The sequence below is a fragment of the Homarus americanus genome, unplaced genomic scaffold (assembly GCF_018991925.1).
Source record: "Homarus americanus isolate GMGI-L3 unplaced genomic scaffold, GMGI_Hamer_2.0 scaffold40244, whole genome shotgun sequence".
In the NCBI taxonomy this organism is placed as follows: Eukaryota; Metazoa; Arthropoda; class Malacostraca; order Decapoda; family Nephropidae; genus Homarus; species Homarus americanus.
This window is the reverse complement of record NW_024744801.1, coordinates 136,442-155,667: the sequence shown is the minus strand read 5'-3', so window position 1 is coordinate 155,667 and position 19,226 is coordinate 136,442. Positions and strand designations below refer to the sequence as shown.

The 19,226-nt window shown below is 43.5% G+C and overlaps 2 protein-coding genes across 3 annotated transcripts; one reads left to right on the top strand and one right to left on the bottom strand.

Annotated features, from left to right (window-relative positions):
• The first annotated feature begins 343 nt into the window (after positions 1-343).
• On the top strand, positions 344-6,048 carry LOC121878025. Of its 2 annotated transcripts, XM_042383982.1 has the most exons (5): positions 359-448; positions 827-971; positions 2,777-2,864; positions 3,940-4,063; positions 5,323-6,048. In XM_042383982.1, exons 3-5 carry the CDS (start codon positions 2,818-2,820, stop codon positions 5,668-5,670), a joined length of 519 nt encoding a protein of 172 aa, XP_042239916.1. In that variant the 5' UTR covers positions 359-448; positions 827-971; positions 2,777-2,817; the 3' UTR covers positions 5,671-6,048. The 2 variants fall into 2 exon arrangements, with proteins under 2 accessions (XP_042239915.1, XP_042239916.1); XM_042383981.1 differs by lacking the exon at positions 827-971 and having other exon boundaries at positions 344-448.
• A 4,684-nt stretch (positions 6,049-10,732) lies between these two features.
• LOC121878022 (integumentary mucin A.1-like) lies at positions 10,733-19,226 on the bottom strand. Its single transcript, XM_042383978.1, has 3 exons — positions 19,058-19,226; positions 11,666-11,773; positions 10,733-11,139 (listed from the first exon to the last, which is right to left on the bottom strand). Exons 1-3 carry the CDS (start codon positions 19,224-19,226, stop codon positions 10,733-10,735), a joined length of 684 nt encoding a protein of 227 aa, XP_042239912.1.

Here is a 19,226-nt window from a genome sequence, read left to right as displayed (position 1 = left end):
TTAAACCCGAGTCGATTAGTGTCATTTACTAACCTAGTTTGTGCGCTTATAGTCCTTAGTTGTTATAGAACAGTAATACATTATACTGTATCATCAGCATATCTGCATAATATTTGTTTCTGAACAGTTTGCTTATGTTCGTTAATCTTAATCACTTACTGAACATTCTCAGAGAGTAGTTATTCAAGTACAGTACAGAAATCCATATAAGCAAAATCTGTCCAATTCTCCCGACACAACCCCCAGATGAACGCTAGTATCCCACGTGACGTCACTTCCGTCCACGAGTGGTAAAGGCACTACTGAAGTGTTTTGGGTAAAACAATGATGGGCAGCAGAAGTGGGACTTCCTGTCTCCCGTGGGAATGACTAGCATATATATAGGCAGTGCTCAAGTCAGTGGGCCACAGCCAAGCGCCGAGTACACACCTGCTGCTCCTGCTTCCAGGTGAGTGTTTCCCGTGAGACAACGTTTCAATGGTGATTGTACTGTGTATATCCTAGTAATGTAAAGTAATAGCTACTATTGAATTTGGTATGTGATATGATGTAAATCACTCTATGTAATAATTTATATAACGTTATAAATGCTCTAATGTAAACCTTTTGTCTGTATACAGATTTTTTGTGGGATTGAAAAACTCTTGCCTTTTAAATATTGCAGTAAGACTGTTCGACTACAGCATTAGTTGTGTTGTGTTCATAGTGAGAAATAGGGAATATTAACATCTGATAAACAGTTACTCCTAAACTTTCTACGAGAAAGTAGGTTGTGCAGCAGAGAGGCCTTAGACTAGTTTGGTTGGTAATGAACATATTATTACAGTTTTGACGAAGACCTACTGTACAGTGTTACATCCCCGACACCGGAACCTTAAATTCATGGGAGTGTTCTCCGTTTGGGCTCCATGGATGCTCTGCCTGTCATCTTGTCACTCGTCCCAGACATCCGGTAGTGGTAACCTCACACTGTGAGTGTGTAACTCCTGTGTATCTTTGGTTTAAATTTTTTCCCATACTTGACCTGCTACTGCATTAGGTTTTTAAGCATTCACTCCTGCGCTCAGGTACCAAACGTGGACAGAGAAACGTCACGAAGATTTCATTTAAGGAATATCCAATATGCCTTAGTGGCTTAGTTACACTACTGGCAGCAACCACACTGAGGATGTGGCTATGGTGTATCACTCGGACTTATCATTATCACCGAGTTTGTCATATATATATATATATATATATATATATATATAGCGAGAGAGAGAGATCCACAATGGAAGCATGGACAATGTAAATCTCAATAATCGAGATTTATCGAGATATATATTGTAAATAATCGGCCGGATTTAACTTATTTATTGTAACGTTAACTATCATATATCAGGGGCGGATCCAGGAATATCTAAAGGGGTGAGTCCAAGAAGTTGTGGGTGGGGGAAGATGGCGAGCACAGTGAACTCATCCGGCTGGGGGTTTGGTGGGGGGGGTGGGGGGCGCCTTTAGCCCCCCCCCCCATATATTTTTTTTTAATTTAGCCAATACCATGGGCATTTTGAAGCCATTTTGTAGCCATATCCACTTGATATTAGGAGATATTCTGAGGTCAATAGTAGTTACATTTTACTGTACAAAAACGCTTAAGTACATTACTGCATTAAAGAAAAAGTATTGACATTTTTGTCGGTTCGTTTGACCTTTGACAGTTTTTACTAGTTTCTGGGTCCGAGCGGTCTTGACTGGTAATTGTTCTATCATCCTGGTCACAGTTATTACCAAAGTCCAGCTTCATACACACTTTCCTCCTATTTCTTCTTTAAGTTGAGAAGGGATGAAATATAGTCTTGTGTGGTGTTTTTTCTGTATTAACAAAACCATGTACAGAGTCTGCCGAGACGAAGGATCTTGCATGCTATAAGGGCTAGATGTGTGTACTGAGTCTCGGCCAGTGACGGACTAACTCGACTCGCTCTTACAGATCGTGACTAGGGTTTGCGACGCCTTGAGACGCTTGGGTCCTGTGACGCCTTGGTCATAGCCCCATGATCGATACCTGTGGACTCTATTATAATAGGCCTGAGAAATTGCGTCTTAAGAGCGTCTCACACAGTCATAGCCTCACATGGCCCCATGCATCATGATCTATCCATATGGAATCAATTTCTAGCTAGTCTGGGATACTAGTGGTGTGATCTGTGACGTCATGTCAGCCGACCTCCTACGCAGTATGGAACCTACTACTAGTTATGCTAATGTTCTAAATAACACTAATAGTTGAATTAAATACAATCTTGTAGTGGCGTCTTGCTATTTCTGGTGAAACGGGGGGTCCGGACCCCCAGGACACCCCCCTGGATCCGCCCCTGTATATTAGCACTTTTACAGTTTATCATCAACACAACAAGGCGATTTATCGAGAACAACTTGAAAAAAGGTAAAAATGGCGGTAAATGGTGTTAGATAAACACTGGTGTGGTTTGTCAGGATGTGATGACTTTGAGTTGACTAAATGTTATTCGTGTCATTACTCGACCTCTATAAGATGAAATATTTCATTATTTACAGTAAGTTTAGGAAGTATTGTTCCAAAAATTTACCTTAGACTGAATTAATATTCAATATTCAGAACTATAGTTATTGATGGTGTGTGCTGAACCATGTGCAGGTCCTTACAACACACGAGGTTGTTCCTTACTGGCACGTAGAAGTCTAGTATTAATGATTACCTTGTACAATATACGGCTTGGTAGAAATATTATTTATACATATTATTATTCAACAGATCTTCGCTGCTACAAGAGTGAGTCCTCAGCACCAGCGACGATGAAGAGTATCACGTGTGTCTCAACCTTAACACTGGTGGCTGTCGTGTGAGTACTGGAGCAAACTGTTCTCTCTAGTATTGTAGTTTTGTATAAGATTAAAAATTGGATTGGACGTTTTTATTACTAATTTACTTGTTATTTATGTAAGCTGAGAAAATTATATGAACTTATGTAAACATTAGTAGATTTTTTTTTGCAGGTCATTTCTCGCCCTCGTGTACGATCCCAGAAACGCAGTTATATCTTTCATGATTTTTTTGCTGATGACTAATATAAGTACTTAATAAACGCCCAAATACTATAGCTGTTGAAGCGCAGTCATACATTATATCATCAGCATCAACTAATTATGTACTTCTCTTAATTTTTATTTGTTAATGACTGGTATAATTACTATTTTGAATACACGCTTCTTGGCGTCATCATTAACAACAGTAAACGCGCCTCTCATTAGCTCTGGTTCATTCTCCCTTGCTGTCGGGTTCGGCTGTGTTATGTTCCTCCTCCACAAGATAACTCCACCAGCATCAACACCTCCATCCCAACAACTCTCGACGTCATGCTCTCTTCTCATTCACATAAAGTACAGGGAACGGGTGTCTGCATACCACTCTCCTATCTAGTGCATCCTTCACCCCATCCTTCTATTTCCTTCTTGGTCATCCCCCCTCTCTCTCTCCTATCTTCAACCTCTGAATCACAAAAGCCTATTACCAATCTTTCCCTTCCCACTCTGTTCATCTATGTCCGGCTTCATTTCCACATTTTATTATTATAAAGTTTCATCTTTTTCAATCCACGCGTTGTTCTCAAGTACTGTACGTCGTTTTGTTGCTTTTAATTTGTTCCTCACTATTGTACCACAGGTGTGCGGGACCCGGCACCTGTTAGCTCAGTTACCAGTCCGCCGCTCATCCTGACATCCCTTGACACTGTTCTCGTTCCCTTTGCATTTCTCAGCGCACTCATTATCTTCTTTCCCTTCCATAGAGTGTTATTTAATCCGTCATCATTGTTACGTGGCTTCTCTATTAGGTTCAGAATACAGTATGATATAGGAATTTGTTGCCCCATCGCCAAGTGAATTAATCTCATAGTTCATTCCGTCTTGGTTCCTCAGCCTGGCATGTAACCTACACTCTACCTGGTCATCCCCTATCAACTGGGACAACGTCCATCTCACTGAAGAACAGAAACTCACAGTCAAGCAGGTCGACGATCTCCTCAACCAGTTCCTGAAGCAGGTGAGTGACAGCCACCTCTTCCACCACCAAAGACAGGAATACTTAAGTCACATTTGCTAAGGGATATTGAGGTAATGGGTTTACTAATGCCGTAGAGCTGTACCGAGCTTCTTACTTATGATGGTAAATGGGAGGTGTCAACCTAGTGGGAGCGAGGGTGTACGAATCCCAGTCCGCCTTCAGAAGTATAATACCGCCTCCTCTACACCCTGTCACACACCCCGTAATGGTCTATTAGTCCAGCGTTGTTTAGTCTTATGTCAATATGAAATATGTTTGAATAAGCAGTTATAGTTTCAGTCATTACTAGGATTGATTTCATGATCTTCACGCTCTCTAACTTGGTATACTGTACTGTACATGTATGCAAAGAAAAACTATATATTCTCAATTCGATATGTTCTTGTATATTAAAGGTTTACAGGAAATCACTATCAATTTGAAGTTCACTAACCTAGGCAGATACTGATCAATTATTAGCCTTCTAGACCGTAACTTATTCATAAGTGATGGAGTGTTAGGGACCGGTGTCGTGAACTCCTCCAGAGGCAGTCAAGTGTGTCCTGGAGATCTTGACCCTCCCTGTCCTTACCACTGTCTTATAATGGTAATTCAAAACATATACTAGTAACCTAAAAATCTTTGTGGCAAAAAATCCATTAGGTTACCGTTAGGGTTGTTAATCTTTATGTGATATAAGCTGAGGTGGAGATTGTTCAGGTGATCCAATCAATCAATTAAGTTTCAAAAAGATTTTTACCATATAAACATGAATTATTTTTTCCTTAAATGCACATTGGTTAAAATTTAGATGAATCATAATACAATATTGGTGAGGTAGTCTAACGTTAATAACAATACAGTAAGTAATACAGACGCTACTGCTGGTGTCTCTAGAGGCTTTCAGATAACGAAAGATGAGGCGGCGTTAAGTAGTCGCATGACAATACATTCTCAGTAGTCCTCATGACAATACATTCTCAGTAGCCTCATGATAATAAATCCTCAGTAGCCTCATGACAAAACATTTTCAGTAGCCTCATGACAATACATTCTCAATAGTCTCATGACAATAAGTTCTCAGTAGCCTAATGACAATACATTCTCAGTAGTCCTCATGACAATACATTCTCAGTAGTCTCATGACAAAATATTCGCAGTAGCCTCATGACAATAAATTATCAGTAGCCTCATCACAATAATATAGTTTACGAAATTATTACAAAGTCTAATAATTATAATCCATCGTTGTATTTCAGCTGGAAAAAAAGACCCAAAATAAGAACCCACTGCGACCTCATCACGATAACAATAAGAAGGTGGGTCCTGCCCAGGATGGAACAGTGACTCCTCCAGCAGACACTGTGAAGACTCCCGAAGAAACTGTTGCGGTGGTTACTGAAGAGAAGGAGGTGGTGGTGAAGGATGATGGTGGCTGTGGTGTGAAGCATCCAGTGGAAGGTCATCCTAAGAGTGGAGGATATGATGTGGTGCCCGTGGAGAGCCATCCTGTAGATAAGATTGCTTATACCGAAGGTGGAAGATATACTGCTGTAGGAGAGGTGGAAGACGATGTTGATGACACGATTTTCTTTCCTGGAGGTTAGAGATGAGGAAACTTCACAAACAACGATGGAAAGTATAATTACAAATATCGAAGTTTGACGAGGAGTTAAGAAACAAGTTAGCTGGTAATAACAAGGAAACATCCGAAACAGTGCAGGAAAACTATGAAAATCCCATACAGTATGTCCAAAGCCAGAATATGTCATCAGAATCTAAAGGTGTTCAGATATAGTTTTCAGTTTAATATTTATTTATTTCAATTTTAGTTACAGTAATATATATCTTAATCAATATTTTATGTATCTTTTATCACTAAGTTCCATTAATATGAAGATTTATCTCACCTGCTGGTAGTATATTTACCTCATCACTGTCATGTTGTTCTCATTAGTCGCAATAAATAATATGTTCTGCGTAAACGTATTTTATTTGTAACTTTTATGTTGGTAGGTGTTGCTTCCCCAGCTGTGGAAACCATCAGCGCTCTATCCTAAACTTGGTAGTCTTATCTGCAGTGTTCAGGGTGATTGAATAGCTTAAAAAATCTCCACCCCAGCTTATTTTACCAAAAGATTAACCTCCCTAACTCTAACCTAACATAACCTCAACTCCCAAATAACGTTAGGGTGGTTAATCTTTAGGTGAAATAAGCTGGGGTGGAGATTCTTAGGGCGATATTTTTTTCTCAGTTCTATTGTAATTGTTTAAATTGCCCGTAATAATGGTTCATGCTGCACACTAGACCTCACAGTACACGCTGATCAAAGTGTACAGATTTCAATCAGAAATGAGTGTGCTAGAATCAATGTTTCATGTTCAGAAAAGTTGTTAGATTCTTGCAGTAAATATGAGCCAGAAGCCTAGAATTATCACAGATCATTGAAGTTCATGATTCTAACGTTGCTAGATATTAAGAAAATTAGGCAGGGTCTACAGCAAAGAGGACTCACTCCTGCTACACGCTTCGTGCCAGTGATGTAGATAACCTAAATAAGTTGTTAACGCTTCATCAATCAGATCATTGAAAGAACAGTGGACTATCTATGGTAAAGACTGTTAGGTCTAAAATCTTATACTATACAGTCGAGGACCATACTGGGAATATTTATTACTAATACTTTATGTTACCCTCAGTAAAAGTTTATGTATGCATGATTGTACTGTATGGAACTTTGTCAAATAAATTCAGATCAAATCAAATCAAATCTTTGCTGTAGCTATACACCTGAAAAACACACTCCAATTTGTCTCAGTAAGGTCTTTTATGTATTGTGGTTCACTGTTAACTCTCACTAATGGCAGCTTCAAAGAGATATAAACAAAGGTTCAGTTTTATTCAGCATATCTCGTTCCATATATATATATATATATATATATATATATATATATATATATATATATATATATATATATATATATATATATATATATATATATATATATGTATATATATATATATTATCTGGCGAATGATTCAACCCACACGAATTCCATTGTCATTAAAACATCAGTGGAATAGAATTGAGATTCGTGTTTTGTAGATGACTAGAGTATTTTCCAATCTAGCATACTCTCTTAAAATACTTTAGTGTAAAAGTGCTGTTATACATTATATTCATCCTACTGTACATCAAATGAGCATTGGCGCGTTATTAATACTGAACACATCCAACAGATGCCAGCACTCATCGGTGTCTGCAGCTAGGAATAATCACGTACTGGCAAGTGGTGATTTTTCTTTCCCATCACTGGTCACACAAATCAACTCTCTTCCTTCGTCTCTCACCATCAGTCTTACTAATCATTGTTTTTTGACCGGATCTTTACTGTTATGTTTAATTGATACTAACACAAGTAAACTGACGGAGAAGAAGGAAACCGTGCAAAGACTAGTTATGAAGTTGTCCATACAAGATCTGTAGACTGTCCGCTGCAACACCACGACCACCCACAGTTGATGGTGACCACGACTACTGTCAACACCAGTTACCAGACCTACGACTCTCTCCAAGGAAAGTTTATTAAGACAACTGGTAAGAGCAGTGTACCAATAGTTATACCAGAATTGATGGTCACATTAACAGTTACAGCAGCCTGGGGTCACACTGACAGTTACAGCAGCCTGGGGTCACACTAACAGTTACAGCAGCCTGGGGTCACATTGACAGTTACAGCAGCCTGGGGTCACACTAACATTCATAGCAGCCTGGGGTCACACTAGCAGTTATAGCAGCCTGGGGTCACATTGACAGTTACAGCAGCCTGGGGTCACACTAACAGTCATAGCAGCCTGGGATCACACTAACAGTTATAGCAGCCTGGGATCACATTGAGAGTTATAGCAGCCTGGGGTCACACTAACAGTTATAGCAGCCTGGGGTCGCACTGACTGTTATAGCAGTCTGGGGTCACACTAACAGTTATAGCAGCAGCCTGGGGTCACACTAACAGTTATAGCAGCCTGGGGTAACACTCACAGTTATAGCAGCCTGGGGGCCACACTCAACAGATACAGCAGCCTGGGGTCGCACTGACAGTTACTGCAGCCTGGGGTCACACTAACATTTATAGCAGCCTGGGGTCACACTAACAGTTATAGCAGCCTGGGGTCACTGACAGTTCCAGCAGCCTGGGGTCACACTAACAGTTATAGCAGCCTGGGGTCACATTGACTGACAGTTAGCAGCCTGGGGTCACACTAACATTATAGCAGCCTTGGGTCCCATTGACAGTTACAGCAGCCTGGGGTCACATTGACAGTTACAGCAGCCTGGGGTCACACTAACAGTCATAGCAGCCTGGGGCCACACTAACAGTTATAGCAGCCTGGGTTCACACTAACAGCTATAGCCTGGGTCACACTAACAGTTATGCAGCCTGGGGTCACACTAACAGTTATAGCAGCCTGGGGTCACACTAACAGTTATAGCTGCCTGGTCACATTGACAGTTATAGCAGCCTGGGGTCACTGTTTATAGCAGTCTGGGGTCACACTAACAGTTATAGCAGCCTGGGGTCACACTAACAGTTATAGCAGCCTGGGGTAACACTCACAGTTATAGCAGCCTGGGGTCACACTAACAGATACAGCCTGGGGTCGCACTGACAGTTACTGCAGCCTGGGGTCACACTAACATTTATAGCAGCCTGGGGTCACACTAACAGTTATAGCAGCCTGGGGTCATGACAGTTACAGCAGCCTGGGGTCACACTAACAGTTATAGCAGCCTGGGGTCACACTAGCAGTTACAGCAGCCTGGGGTCACACTAGCAGCTACAACAACCTTGGGTCACTAGCAGCTACAGTAGCCTGAGTTACACTAGCTCAGCAGCCTGGGGTCACACTAGCAGCTGCAGCAGCCTGGGGTCACACTAGCAGCTACAGCAGCCTGGGGTCACCTAGCAGCTGCAGCAGCCTGGGGTCACACTAGCAGTTACAGCAGCCTGGGGTCACACTAGCAGCTCAGCAGCCTGGGGTCACACTAGCAGCTACAGCAGCCTGGGGTCACACCTAGCAGCTACAGCAGCCTGGGGTCACACTAGCAGCTACAGCAGCCTGAGGTCACACTGCAGCTACAGCAGCCTGGGTCACACTAGCAGCTACAGCAGCCTGAGGTCACTAGCAGCTACAGCAGCCTGGGGTCACACTAGCAGCTACAGCAGCCTGGGGTCACACTAGCAGCTACAACAGCCTTGGGTCACACTAGCAGCTACAACAGCCTTGGGCACTAGCAGCTACAGCCTGGGGTCACACTGGCTACAGCAGCCTGAGGTCACACTAGCAGCTACAGCAGCCTGGGGTCACACTAGCAGCTACAGCAGCCTGGGGTCACACTGGCTACAGCAGCCTTGGGTCACACTAGCAGCTACAGCAGCCTGGGTCACACTAGCAGCTACAGCAGCCTGGGGTGCAGCTACAGCAGCCTGAGGTCACACTAGCAGCTACAGCCTGGGGTCACACTAGCAGCTACAGCAGCCTGGGGTCACACTAGCAGCTACAGCAGCCTGAGGTCACCACTAGCAGCTACAGCAGCCTGGGGTCACACTAGCAGCTACAGCAGCCTGGGGTCACACTAGCAGCTACAGCAGCCTGGGGTCACAGCTGACAGCAGCCTACACTAGCTGCTACAGCAGCCTGGGGTCACACTAGCAGCTACAGCAGGGGGCAGCAGAGGAGGCTGTTCACTTTACGGTCTTTGCTAAAGCCACCACTGATGATGCGAGAGGACTTGTGTGGCCAGATAATCTTTTGCCCAGGTGTGAGCAGCTCACCCAGTGGCGATCTGAGATATCTGAGGCGGCCTGGCTTAAGCCTTCTGGCCTCCCCCGTCGACGATCACCGACATACAACTGCCCTCGTCGACAAACGTGGTTCCCGTCACAGCCACACATAGAATAGTCTCCGTCCCTTACTTTCTTGAGCCCGACGATGACCTGGCCAGAGGGGCACGGGATTGAGGCGTCGAACTCTTTACCAACGCTGACGGAGGTAACGTCGCCCACGTTCGTGCCGAGGGAACCGTCGAAAGTAGAACAGAGGATGTGGTTGACTGTCTGGAGGTCACTGCTGAGTCCGAGAGCGACGATAGCTGAGTGCCCCTGACGTGTGCATGTTGGAGACATGTCAGACTCCACTGCCACCACCGATTCCAACAACGTGGTCTGTAGAGGCAAACATTTCACCATGTAGACTTCACCCATTTCTTTGTAGATACTGATGATGGCATGATCTTCGGGACAGTCGACCCATCGACTCCAGGAGCTGGTGTCCTCGTCGAAAAGGACTGGACGTTCGTCTGTGTTATCCAAAGGCTTCGTGACGCAGTCATCATCTAAGAACCAACCTGATGCTACACTGACGCACCACAGCTTGAAACTCCAAACTTCCCATCTGATGCCTGTGGGTAGTTTGTCCGCCACAATTATTGTCATTAATGGAGCTCCAGGACAGAGCTTCAATGTTGACCTCACTGCAGATGACGTAGCTGAGGACACTGGTAACCCCGAATCCTGCAACTACGTGATCAACTGGACACTTGAACCAGCCGAAGTTATTTAGAATGCCTGACAGTGATCCCCAGGGGTTGGTAGGAGGAGCACTGACTAAGACATCAGTAGAGGTTGTTTGTTTTGACTGACGAGACTATTTGTTGAGGCAGTGCCATTAAGGGAGCTTGTGGTGTTAATTATTGTAGAGGCTGGGAGTGTGGTAGTAAGGGTAGCAGATATAGTAGGTGACTCATCGCCAGATATAGGTGTAGACTGTGTGGGGACAACAGTGGTAAGAGGCGATGGAGGGCTACTGGAAGTTTCAGGACCCAACACCGTTGTAGAAGAAGTGTCTGTAGTGACGGTAACGACTGTAGTCAGAGAGTCACTGTTTACAGGGACAGTTATAGCTGATGCTGATACAGTGGTTACCATCAGAGAACCAGGTGCTGCGGTTGTGATGCTACTCGCTGCAGTAGTGTCGGGATCCCTGCTTGGTGAAGGCACAGTGATGGACACCTCTGTAACATTCGAAAAGGTACTATCTGTTAGCTACAGCACCATGTGTGTGGCGGTACAGGTGGAGAAGAAAAGTGTTTTGGAAGTTTTGCAAATGGAAGAGGAATTATCTGAAGTTGTACATAGAGAGAAAATTGTATCTGAATCCTTCTTTAAGGTCCATATTATACGCTAATCAGAAATATTCCCAGTCTACTAAAAAGTATTGTATGTCAGTCGGTGCTACAACCGAGTATACCTAGAGTCCTCAACAATGCGGGTATATAAACAATAGTAAACAGTAAGGCAATTTGACAAAGGACAGCCAATAAAGTCATCAGAGGCATATTTCCAGTAGAGTTCCTCCCTTAAACATACTGTATACTTTATGTGTATGGAGGAACTACACCGACGACAGGCACAAGAAGTGAGAGAATATGGGTGAGGAGGTTCAGATGTAAAGGATATCAATAAATGAACATTTTTGGGGGTTACGAGAGATGGTTAGTGATGAAATGGAGTTATAATGTATGGAGAGGGCGAACTAACCTTTGAGATAACAGAGGTGCGAGAGGCCAGAAACGACGTCATTTCGGGAGTGGAGGAGACAGGATAGGCTGGTATCAACACCTACACTGAACCCCTCGCACTGGGGCTCTGTTGGTAGGTAAACACACACTTTAATATACTCAATACATAGAAACACAAAACCTCACCAGACACAATCATACCACCAAAACTGAAATGGGCAAAATAAGTAGTTCCCTCGTAAAATAATTCGCGTCGCCTGTAGTTTTAGTTTAACAAATTTATTGACAAAGCTTGTAGTACAGTTTGCGTATTCTGAGTAATTCAGTCAGGTCTTGACACTGAGGGTGGTATCACTTCTCACTGCTTACGAAGGACAGAGGTTCATACACAAAGAAATACAACATACTATTAACAGCTATATATGTAGAGGTCAGATTCATGTGGGTAATGTCACTGTTCACTGCCATGCAGGACAGAGGTTCGTACACAAAAGAAATACATCATATTCATTTGCAGTATATATAGGTCAGAGTCAAGGGTGATGTCACTGTCTGGCTGCCATGCAAGACAGTGGTTCATATACTGAACGCCATTCTAATTGAAGACTAATCAGTGTGGGCTAGCAAATTTGGGATAAACAGCAAGAATGTCCTCAAGTACCCCTGATTCAATGTAATAATTACAAAGTTCAATATACAACAAGCCAGGTGGCTCGGAAGTTCTTGGCAGTGCTCACATTCAATAAATATATAGTGTCTAAGTGTAGGCTTTTAAAGGCTATCACAAAGTTTACATGCTGGAGTGTTCCGGCAAGGGTAAAGCGTTACTAACCTGCCAGATGTGTCTGTATCCGAGCCTAATTTGGCCACGACTACATCACATTGTCTGGGGACGGAATCCACACAAATTCGATACGAAAGTTGTTCTCATTGGCAGTTATCACATTCCTTTTAATATCACATACAACTTTAGACATAGAGCCTGATGGGCTGTTCATTGATTTCAAAGCACTTTGAGAGTCACAGAATATCATCCCACCTCCATTTTCTTTGAGGTAGTCTGTGGCTAAGTAGATTCCAGTTAGTTCAGTTTGTGTTGTGCTGGCCCAGTTGTTCAGCCTTTGCTTGTTTGACACTATCATCTCTTTTTCTTTATATATTACAATTGCACAGCCTGTTCTACCTGTGTTTGTCTGCACAGAACCATCAGTAAAAGCATAACATTCACTTGATTTAATACTCTCTATGTGTCTGTTAATAGTTTCTTGTGTGACACATCTCACCACATCGGTGTTTAACATTTGCTTACTACCAACAGGAGTGCAATTAATAGGAACTGATATATCCAGCCAAGGAGGAATGGCATTAATGGGTTCGTCTGGGGTGATTGGGACATTCAGTTTCAAGAGATCTGCAACACTTTTATGAAGCCACGCCCCAAAGAGAGTCTTTTGTGGAAGGTTAGCGAGATAGTCGGGATTACTTAGATAGAACATTAACTCAGTTTGAGCTGTAGTTTGGGGACCATTGTTCTTCAAAATTTTGACACAAAACATGGTATTAAGTAGAGCTATCCTCTCAGATAGGAGGGCAGTCCGAGCTCTTTCCTCATGTTTACAATTCTGGTTGATTTTGGGCATCCTAGAATGATGGGCATAGCTTCATTTTGCACTACCTCAAGACTGTTGAGTTGTTTAGGCGGAATAGTCACAAGATGGAGAGCATGATAGTCAACTACAGAACGAATGAAGTGAAGATAGAAAGTACGAGCATAGGTGATGTTAATTCCATAGCCCTTGCTAACAAGGGTTCTGAGGGATTTAATGCGTTGCATTAGTTTGGCACGAAGGTTGCCGACAAAGTTTGCATCATTCACACAAATTCCAAGATATTTATAGGAGCTACATAGTTCCAAGGGCATGCTGTTAATGTTAAAGTCAAGAGGCAAAGGGTGAGCAGGACGAGGATTGAGGACCCTCGTCTTGTCAACAGATATTATGAGACCACATTCCACAGTCCTCCGAGCAAATACGTCCAGCAAGGCTTGGAGTCTGAGCTTGGTCTGAGTCATAATGCAGATATCATCAGTATAGCATATTACAGCCTCGTTTGGCTGAACTGGAATGTCAGCAATAAGCTTGTGCATCAGTATATTAAAGAGCATAGGACTTAACACTCCTCCCTGAGGCATGCCAAGCTCAAATGATCTCATTCTGGCACTTTTAACTCCCCTAAACAAAACACTAGCATACCTGTTGGACAGATAACCCTTTATCCATGTCAGGAGGTTACCTTGGATGCCAAAATTAGCTAGTTGCTCAAGTATAATGTCCCTATTAGCTACGTACATCAAAGGGTGATTTAAGGTCTATGAAGGCTGTTTGTGTCTTATCTTTTGAGTGAACAAGATATTCTGCAAAGCATGTCTGTGTGCTACTCCCGGGCATGAATCCATACAGATTAGGGGCCAGTTTGTTTTTGACTTGAAACATGAGACGGTTGAGAACAACTCTTTCAAGGACTTTACACATACAGGATGTGAGTGAAATTGGCCTGAAGTTTGGAGAGTTTGCTTTAGGGATTGGTACTATGTTTCCATGAGTCCATGTCTTAGGCAGAATACCCTGTGTGAGGCTCATTTGATACAGGTCAACAATCTCAGGGTGTTATAGGTTATGCCATCCTCACCAGGGGAGGATGACTCGCCTTTCATTAGTGCTGTTGTTAGTTCGTGGTGCGTTATAGGAAACTAGTCGGTAAGGTCTGGTGAGGAACAGGCTATTTCAATATTGAAACCCCTATTAATATGTGTGGTTTTAAGATATTGCTGTATGTCAGGAGGCAGGGAAGTGATTTGTGACACACTAGACCATTGGTCTAATAGCATGTCAGCATATTCTGCAGGGCTGTGATGAAGCTGGACTGGGGTGGGTGACTTGGTAATGGCTCTAATTTTGTTCCACACTTCTGCTAGAGTAGTTGTTCTATTAATCCCCTGTAAGAATTGTTCCCAATAAGTGTTTCTTATCTGACCTTTGAGTTCATGAAATTCTCTGTTAGCTTTGAGGAATGCCAGGAGGTTATCACTAGTTTTATTTTGCTTATAAGTGTTGGCAAGCTGTTCTACTTTCTCTCTTTCTTTGGTGAGGATGGGGTCATGTGTCCACAGAGGTGGTTTAGTGCTGCCCCCCTTCCTCCTTGACTTAACCCAGGTGGTATAATATGTGGTAATGATTTACAAGATCACAGCAAAATTCATCCACTGACCCAGGTGTATATCCAGCATACCATCTGTGGATGTAGGCCTTGAAGTGCAGTCTAAGATTATATGGGATTTTAATTCTGAGCTTAGGATGGGGTTCACACTTGACATCAGCAACAGTGTATTCAGTAAGTATTGCATAATGATCACTGACTAGGTGGTCTGAGATGACCTTAGCCTTGACATTACTGTCTACTAGGTTATACCCAATCATATAATCAAGTCTGCCCCCCATCAGATGTGTCACTTTGTCTGTGTCTTATACAGTGATATTATGATTATTGGTGTAATTTACTAACACCCTCCCATTACAGTTACACTGGACATCACTGAGGACAGTGTGACGAGAGTTAAAGTCACCCATACACAACATAGCATTTTTACCTGATGGCTTTGGTTGTAATGGCCCCTGTCTCATCAACAGAAGTATTATATAAATGGGTTACTTGCATCTGATTTATATTCAGAATCATCCTCTGTAACTTTCCACTGGCTATGAGGTGACATGTTCAATGCACGTGATAAGGTGTGCCCACAGGAAGCTGCGTCATACTATGCTGAGTAAAGGCATAAGTAGCTGGCTCTCTGGCCACCTGAAGCGAGCTGTAGTTTGATATCCTTGACTAGAGGAAGACGTTATTTGAGAGCCGCAGTGGATGGCTCCGTCTTCCCTCGAGGGGTAACGACGTACCCATACCATTCTCCCTCGATGGGTCACTACTCAGCAGTCACTCACATCAACTACATCAAATGGATGATATATCAGTGTTACCGCCACAGTAAGATAAGCTAGAAGAAAGAGAAAGAGAGGGATAACCATAATAAGATAAACTAGGCGAGAGAGAGAGAGAGAGAGGGGGTGAGATAAGAGATATAGTATTGACAACAAATTTGCTGACCAATCTGCTGAGGTGTTTCAATACGAAAACATATGGCCCTCGCCTCCGGGCTGAGATTGCCCTCGAGGGTAGTCTACTGATTTCTACAGGACAGACAACACGTTGGTTCAGACCACTAGACCCTAAAACGTGAGTGATCGTGAAGTATTAGAATCTGCTAAGAAACTCTAAATAACTTTAATAAGTATATTTGTGTACTGCAATTTGATCATATTATACCAATTGTCTCCTGTATCAATAGTTATAACATGCGAGTTATATTTAAGATGTTAACAGGCTATGTACTGTATATTGATTGTATTTCATAATATGTGTCCTGAGATAACAGCATTTGTTATATGAGAAATGTTCTTTAACAGGTTTTGACCGAATTATATGGTACACATCAACATTGAGGGTTTATTTCTCCAGCAACAAACCAATAATGCTCCTATGAGCGTTAACAATCAGTATACATCTCTTTCTCTCTTTTCATTATATGTTACGCTGGTTAATTCCCCAGTTAACCAGGTTGGAACACATATAATATATATTGGGTTTTTGGTAACGAAACCCAATTGAAGTTTCTTGTTTTATTATTAAAGTATTATTTTTATAATTCCTGAGTGTATATCAACCGTAAGTTCCACTATTTATGAGTGAATGAGAAAGGACGGCGTTTATGCAATATAAACGTGGATCAACATCCGTTCGATTTTAGTTGATGTGAGTGACTGCTGAGTAGTGACCCATCGAGGGAGAACGGCATGGGTACGTCGTTCCCCCTCGAGGGAAGATGGAGCCATCCACTGCAGCTCTCAAATAACGTCTTCCTCTAGTCAAGGATATCAAACTACTGCTCGCTTCACGTGGCCAGAGAGCCGGCTACTTATGCCTTTACTCAGCATAGTATGACGCAGCTTCCCGTGGGCACACCTTATCACGTGCATTGAACATGTCACCTCATAGCCAGTGGAAATTTACAGAGGGTGAATCTGAATATAAATCAGATGTAAGTAACCCATTTATATAATACTTCTGTTGATGAGACAGGGGCCATTACATGGTAACACGTCCGCTCGCAGCTCATCACACCGAACATAGATGTTATACAGCGAAAATTGACTATTTGCTGTCTTTACTGTAAATTGTTGATAGTGAATACTTTCATCATTGTGAGTTTTGATCCATTTACAGACCAGACCATTCTTAACATAAGTGAGCAGGCCACTTCCTGCTTCACTATTGTATGCTGTAAACTCAGCTATCCTGGGTGCTGGACGTGTAAGGTTCTTGTAAACCAATTACATCAATGTTAAACACTTTAACAAACCATTGTAGGTCATTAATTCTGCGGTTAACACTCCGGATGTTCCATGAAATGAACCAAAGCGTTCGTGTTACTCGTTCCACCTTGAATATAGTATAGAGAGTCGTGAGTTGGCTTCATAGATCAACCTGACCAATAAGATGACCATTTCAAATTCTTCACCCCTGGAGTTCTTGATAATGCGCCTCACGGCCCTTATTCCAGTAGGATTTTTATACACAGATTCCTTCATTAGTCTTGCGAGTTCCTCCTCCGTAAATATTGGAAAAAGTACAGGGTTATGGACAGTTTTCAGACCTGGGGTTATTAAAGAGACCACGCTGGCAGTCTGGGGCTCATTCTCCCCATTCATGCTTCCATCACTATCGGTCTCGCTCTGGTTACTCACCCTCAAGTTGGCATCATTATGAGAGGAGGCACCAGCCCCTTCAGAAGCTCCACTGACACTATCACTGCCATTGTTCACTGGTACACTTACTTGGCAGGCTTTAACCTGACCTGCATTGGCTAACAAAGGAGAGTCACTGTGCCTGTTGACTTCAGGTGGTGGAGGCGATCTGGCCACGTTGGCATCACTGAATGGGACCGCTATTGTGGGTGGAGGCGGCCTCCCAGGACAACTGGAGTGCCAGGCCGTCACACCCTCCTCCCTGCACCTGGGACACTGCCCCCTGGGTGGGGAGGTGTAGCTGTTGATTTCAGGCGCTGGAGTCGACCCCACAGTGTTGCTGTTGGCATCACTGACTGTGACAGCTATTGAGGGTGGAGGCGGGCTCCCAGAGCAACCTGGGTGCCGACCGCCACACCCTTCTCCCTGCATCTGGGACACTGCCACCCAGGTGGGGAGGGGGGGGGGCTGCTCTCTTCCCTCCCGAGAGGCAGCTTCCTTGGTGGGGCAGCTCCTCGTGCTATGCATTCCAGCACAGATGCCAGATGCCGCAGGTGGCTGTCTTGTGACAGTATTTCGCCACATGATTGACCACGAAACAGTTGTAGCACACCACAGGGAGAGGAGTCCACCGACTGATGTTACTAGGGGTACCGTACATGTCGATGAAGCAGTATTCCTCAGGAGGTGGTTCCTTCCTTTTCCAAACAATGATGATTCTACTAAGTTGTGCACCATCCTTATAAAGTCTTCTTGCTCTGTGGACGCCCGGAAGTGACAGAGCTCTACTGGGGGGAATACCCTTGGGGAAGTGGGTGACAAGGTATTCCTTCATTTTTTGGGGTCGGACAGGTTCATCTCGCTTAATGAGATGTAGTGAGCCGACCTTTCCATCAATGAAGCGTTGGATAGCATCCGTCTCCTCTCGGCCTACATGGACGAAACGAGGGGGGCTACCTGACATGACAACATTCAGCGGAGTCGTGCAATATTCCTCATTCAGGGCGCTCAACCACTTGATCTTCATCAAATTGGTTGTGTTCTCGGCTGTAGAATACTTTGCGCCTAAGGTGCAGTCTCGTTCAAGATTCTGAGAATACTGCTGGAAACAGCTGGCAACTCAAGGCCGTTTGTTTTCTGTAGTACGTAGTATAATATAATACGAAACAACAAAGCCCAACTATTAATTAAGCAACAGGGAACTAAGTAACCAATCACCGATCACTTTTACATTCATTCTTAATTTTTACTACGTACTATAGTAAACAAACGGCCTTGAGTTGCCAGCTGTCTCCAGCAGTCTTCGAAGAATCTTGAACGCGACTGAACATACTCTGGCTGTGGAGGAAATAGAAACGGCATCAAGTTGAACACGTCTGTAGGGAGCTCTTCAGCAAGTGATGTTCTACGAAAAGAAAGGTTTCAAACCCTCCCAGTAATAGACCTGACCCCAGTGGATGCCCAAGAACATAGCTCTACCTAATTTAACTCCTCTCGGGGTGGCGTTGGAGTGTTTCATCAAGAGAAACGAGCTAGGGTGGGGGGGCACTTACCTCGGGAGCAGAAGATGGCACACACAACATCAGACGTGAGAAGTAAGGTAGTCAGTACCGGTCCACATAGACCAGTCCTCCTCATCTGGTATTGGTCATTAGTCCATTCGCCCTGGGCCACCGCTGCCACCCACACCAACCAAATGGCCACCCACACAGTCCGCCCCAT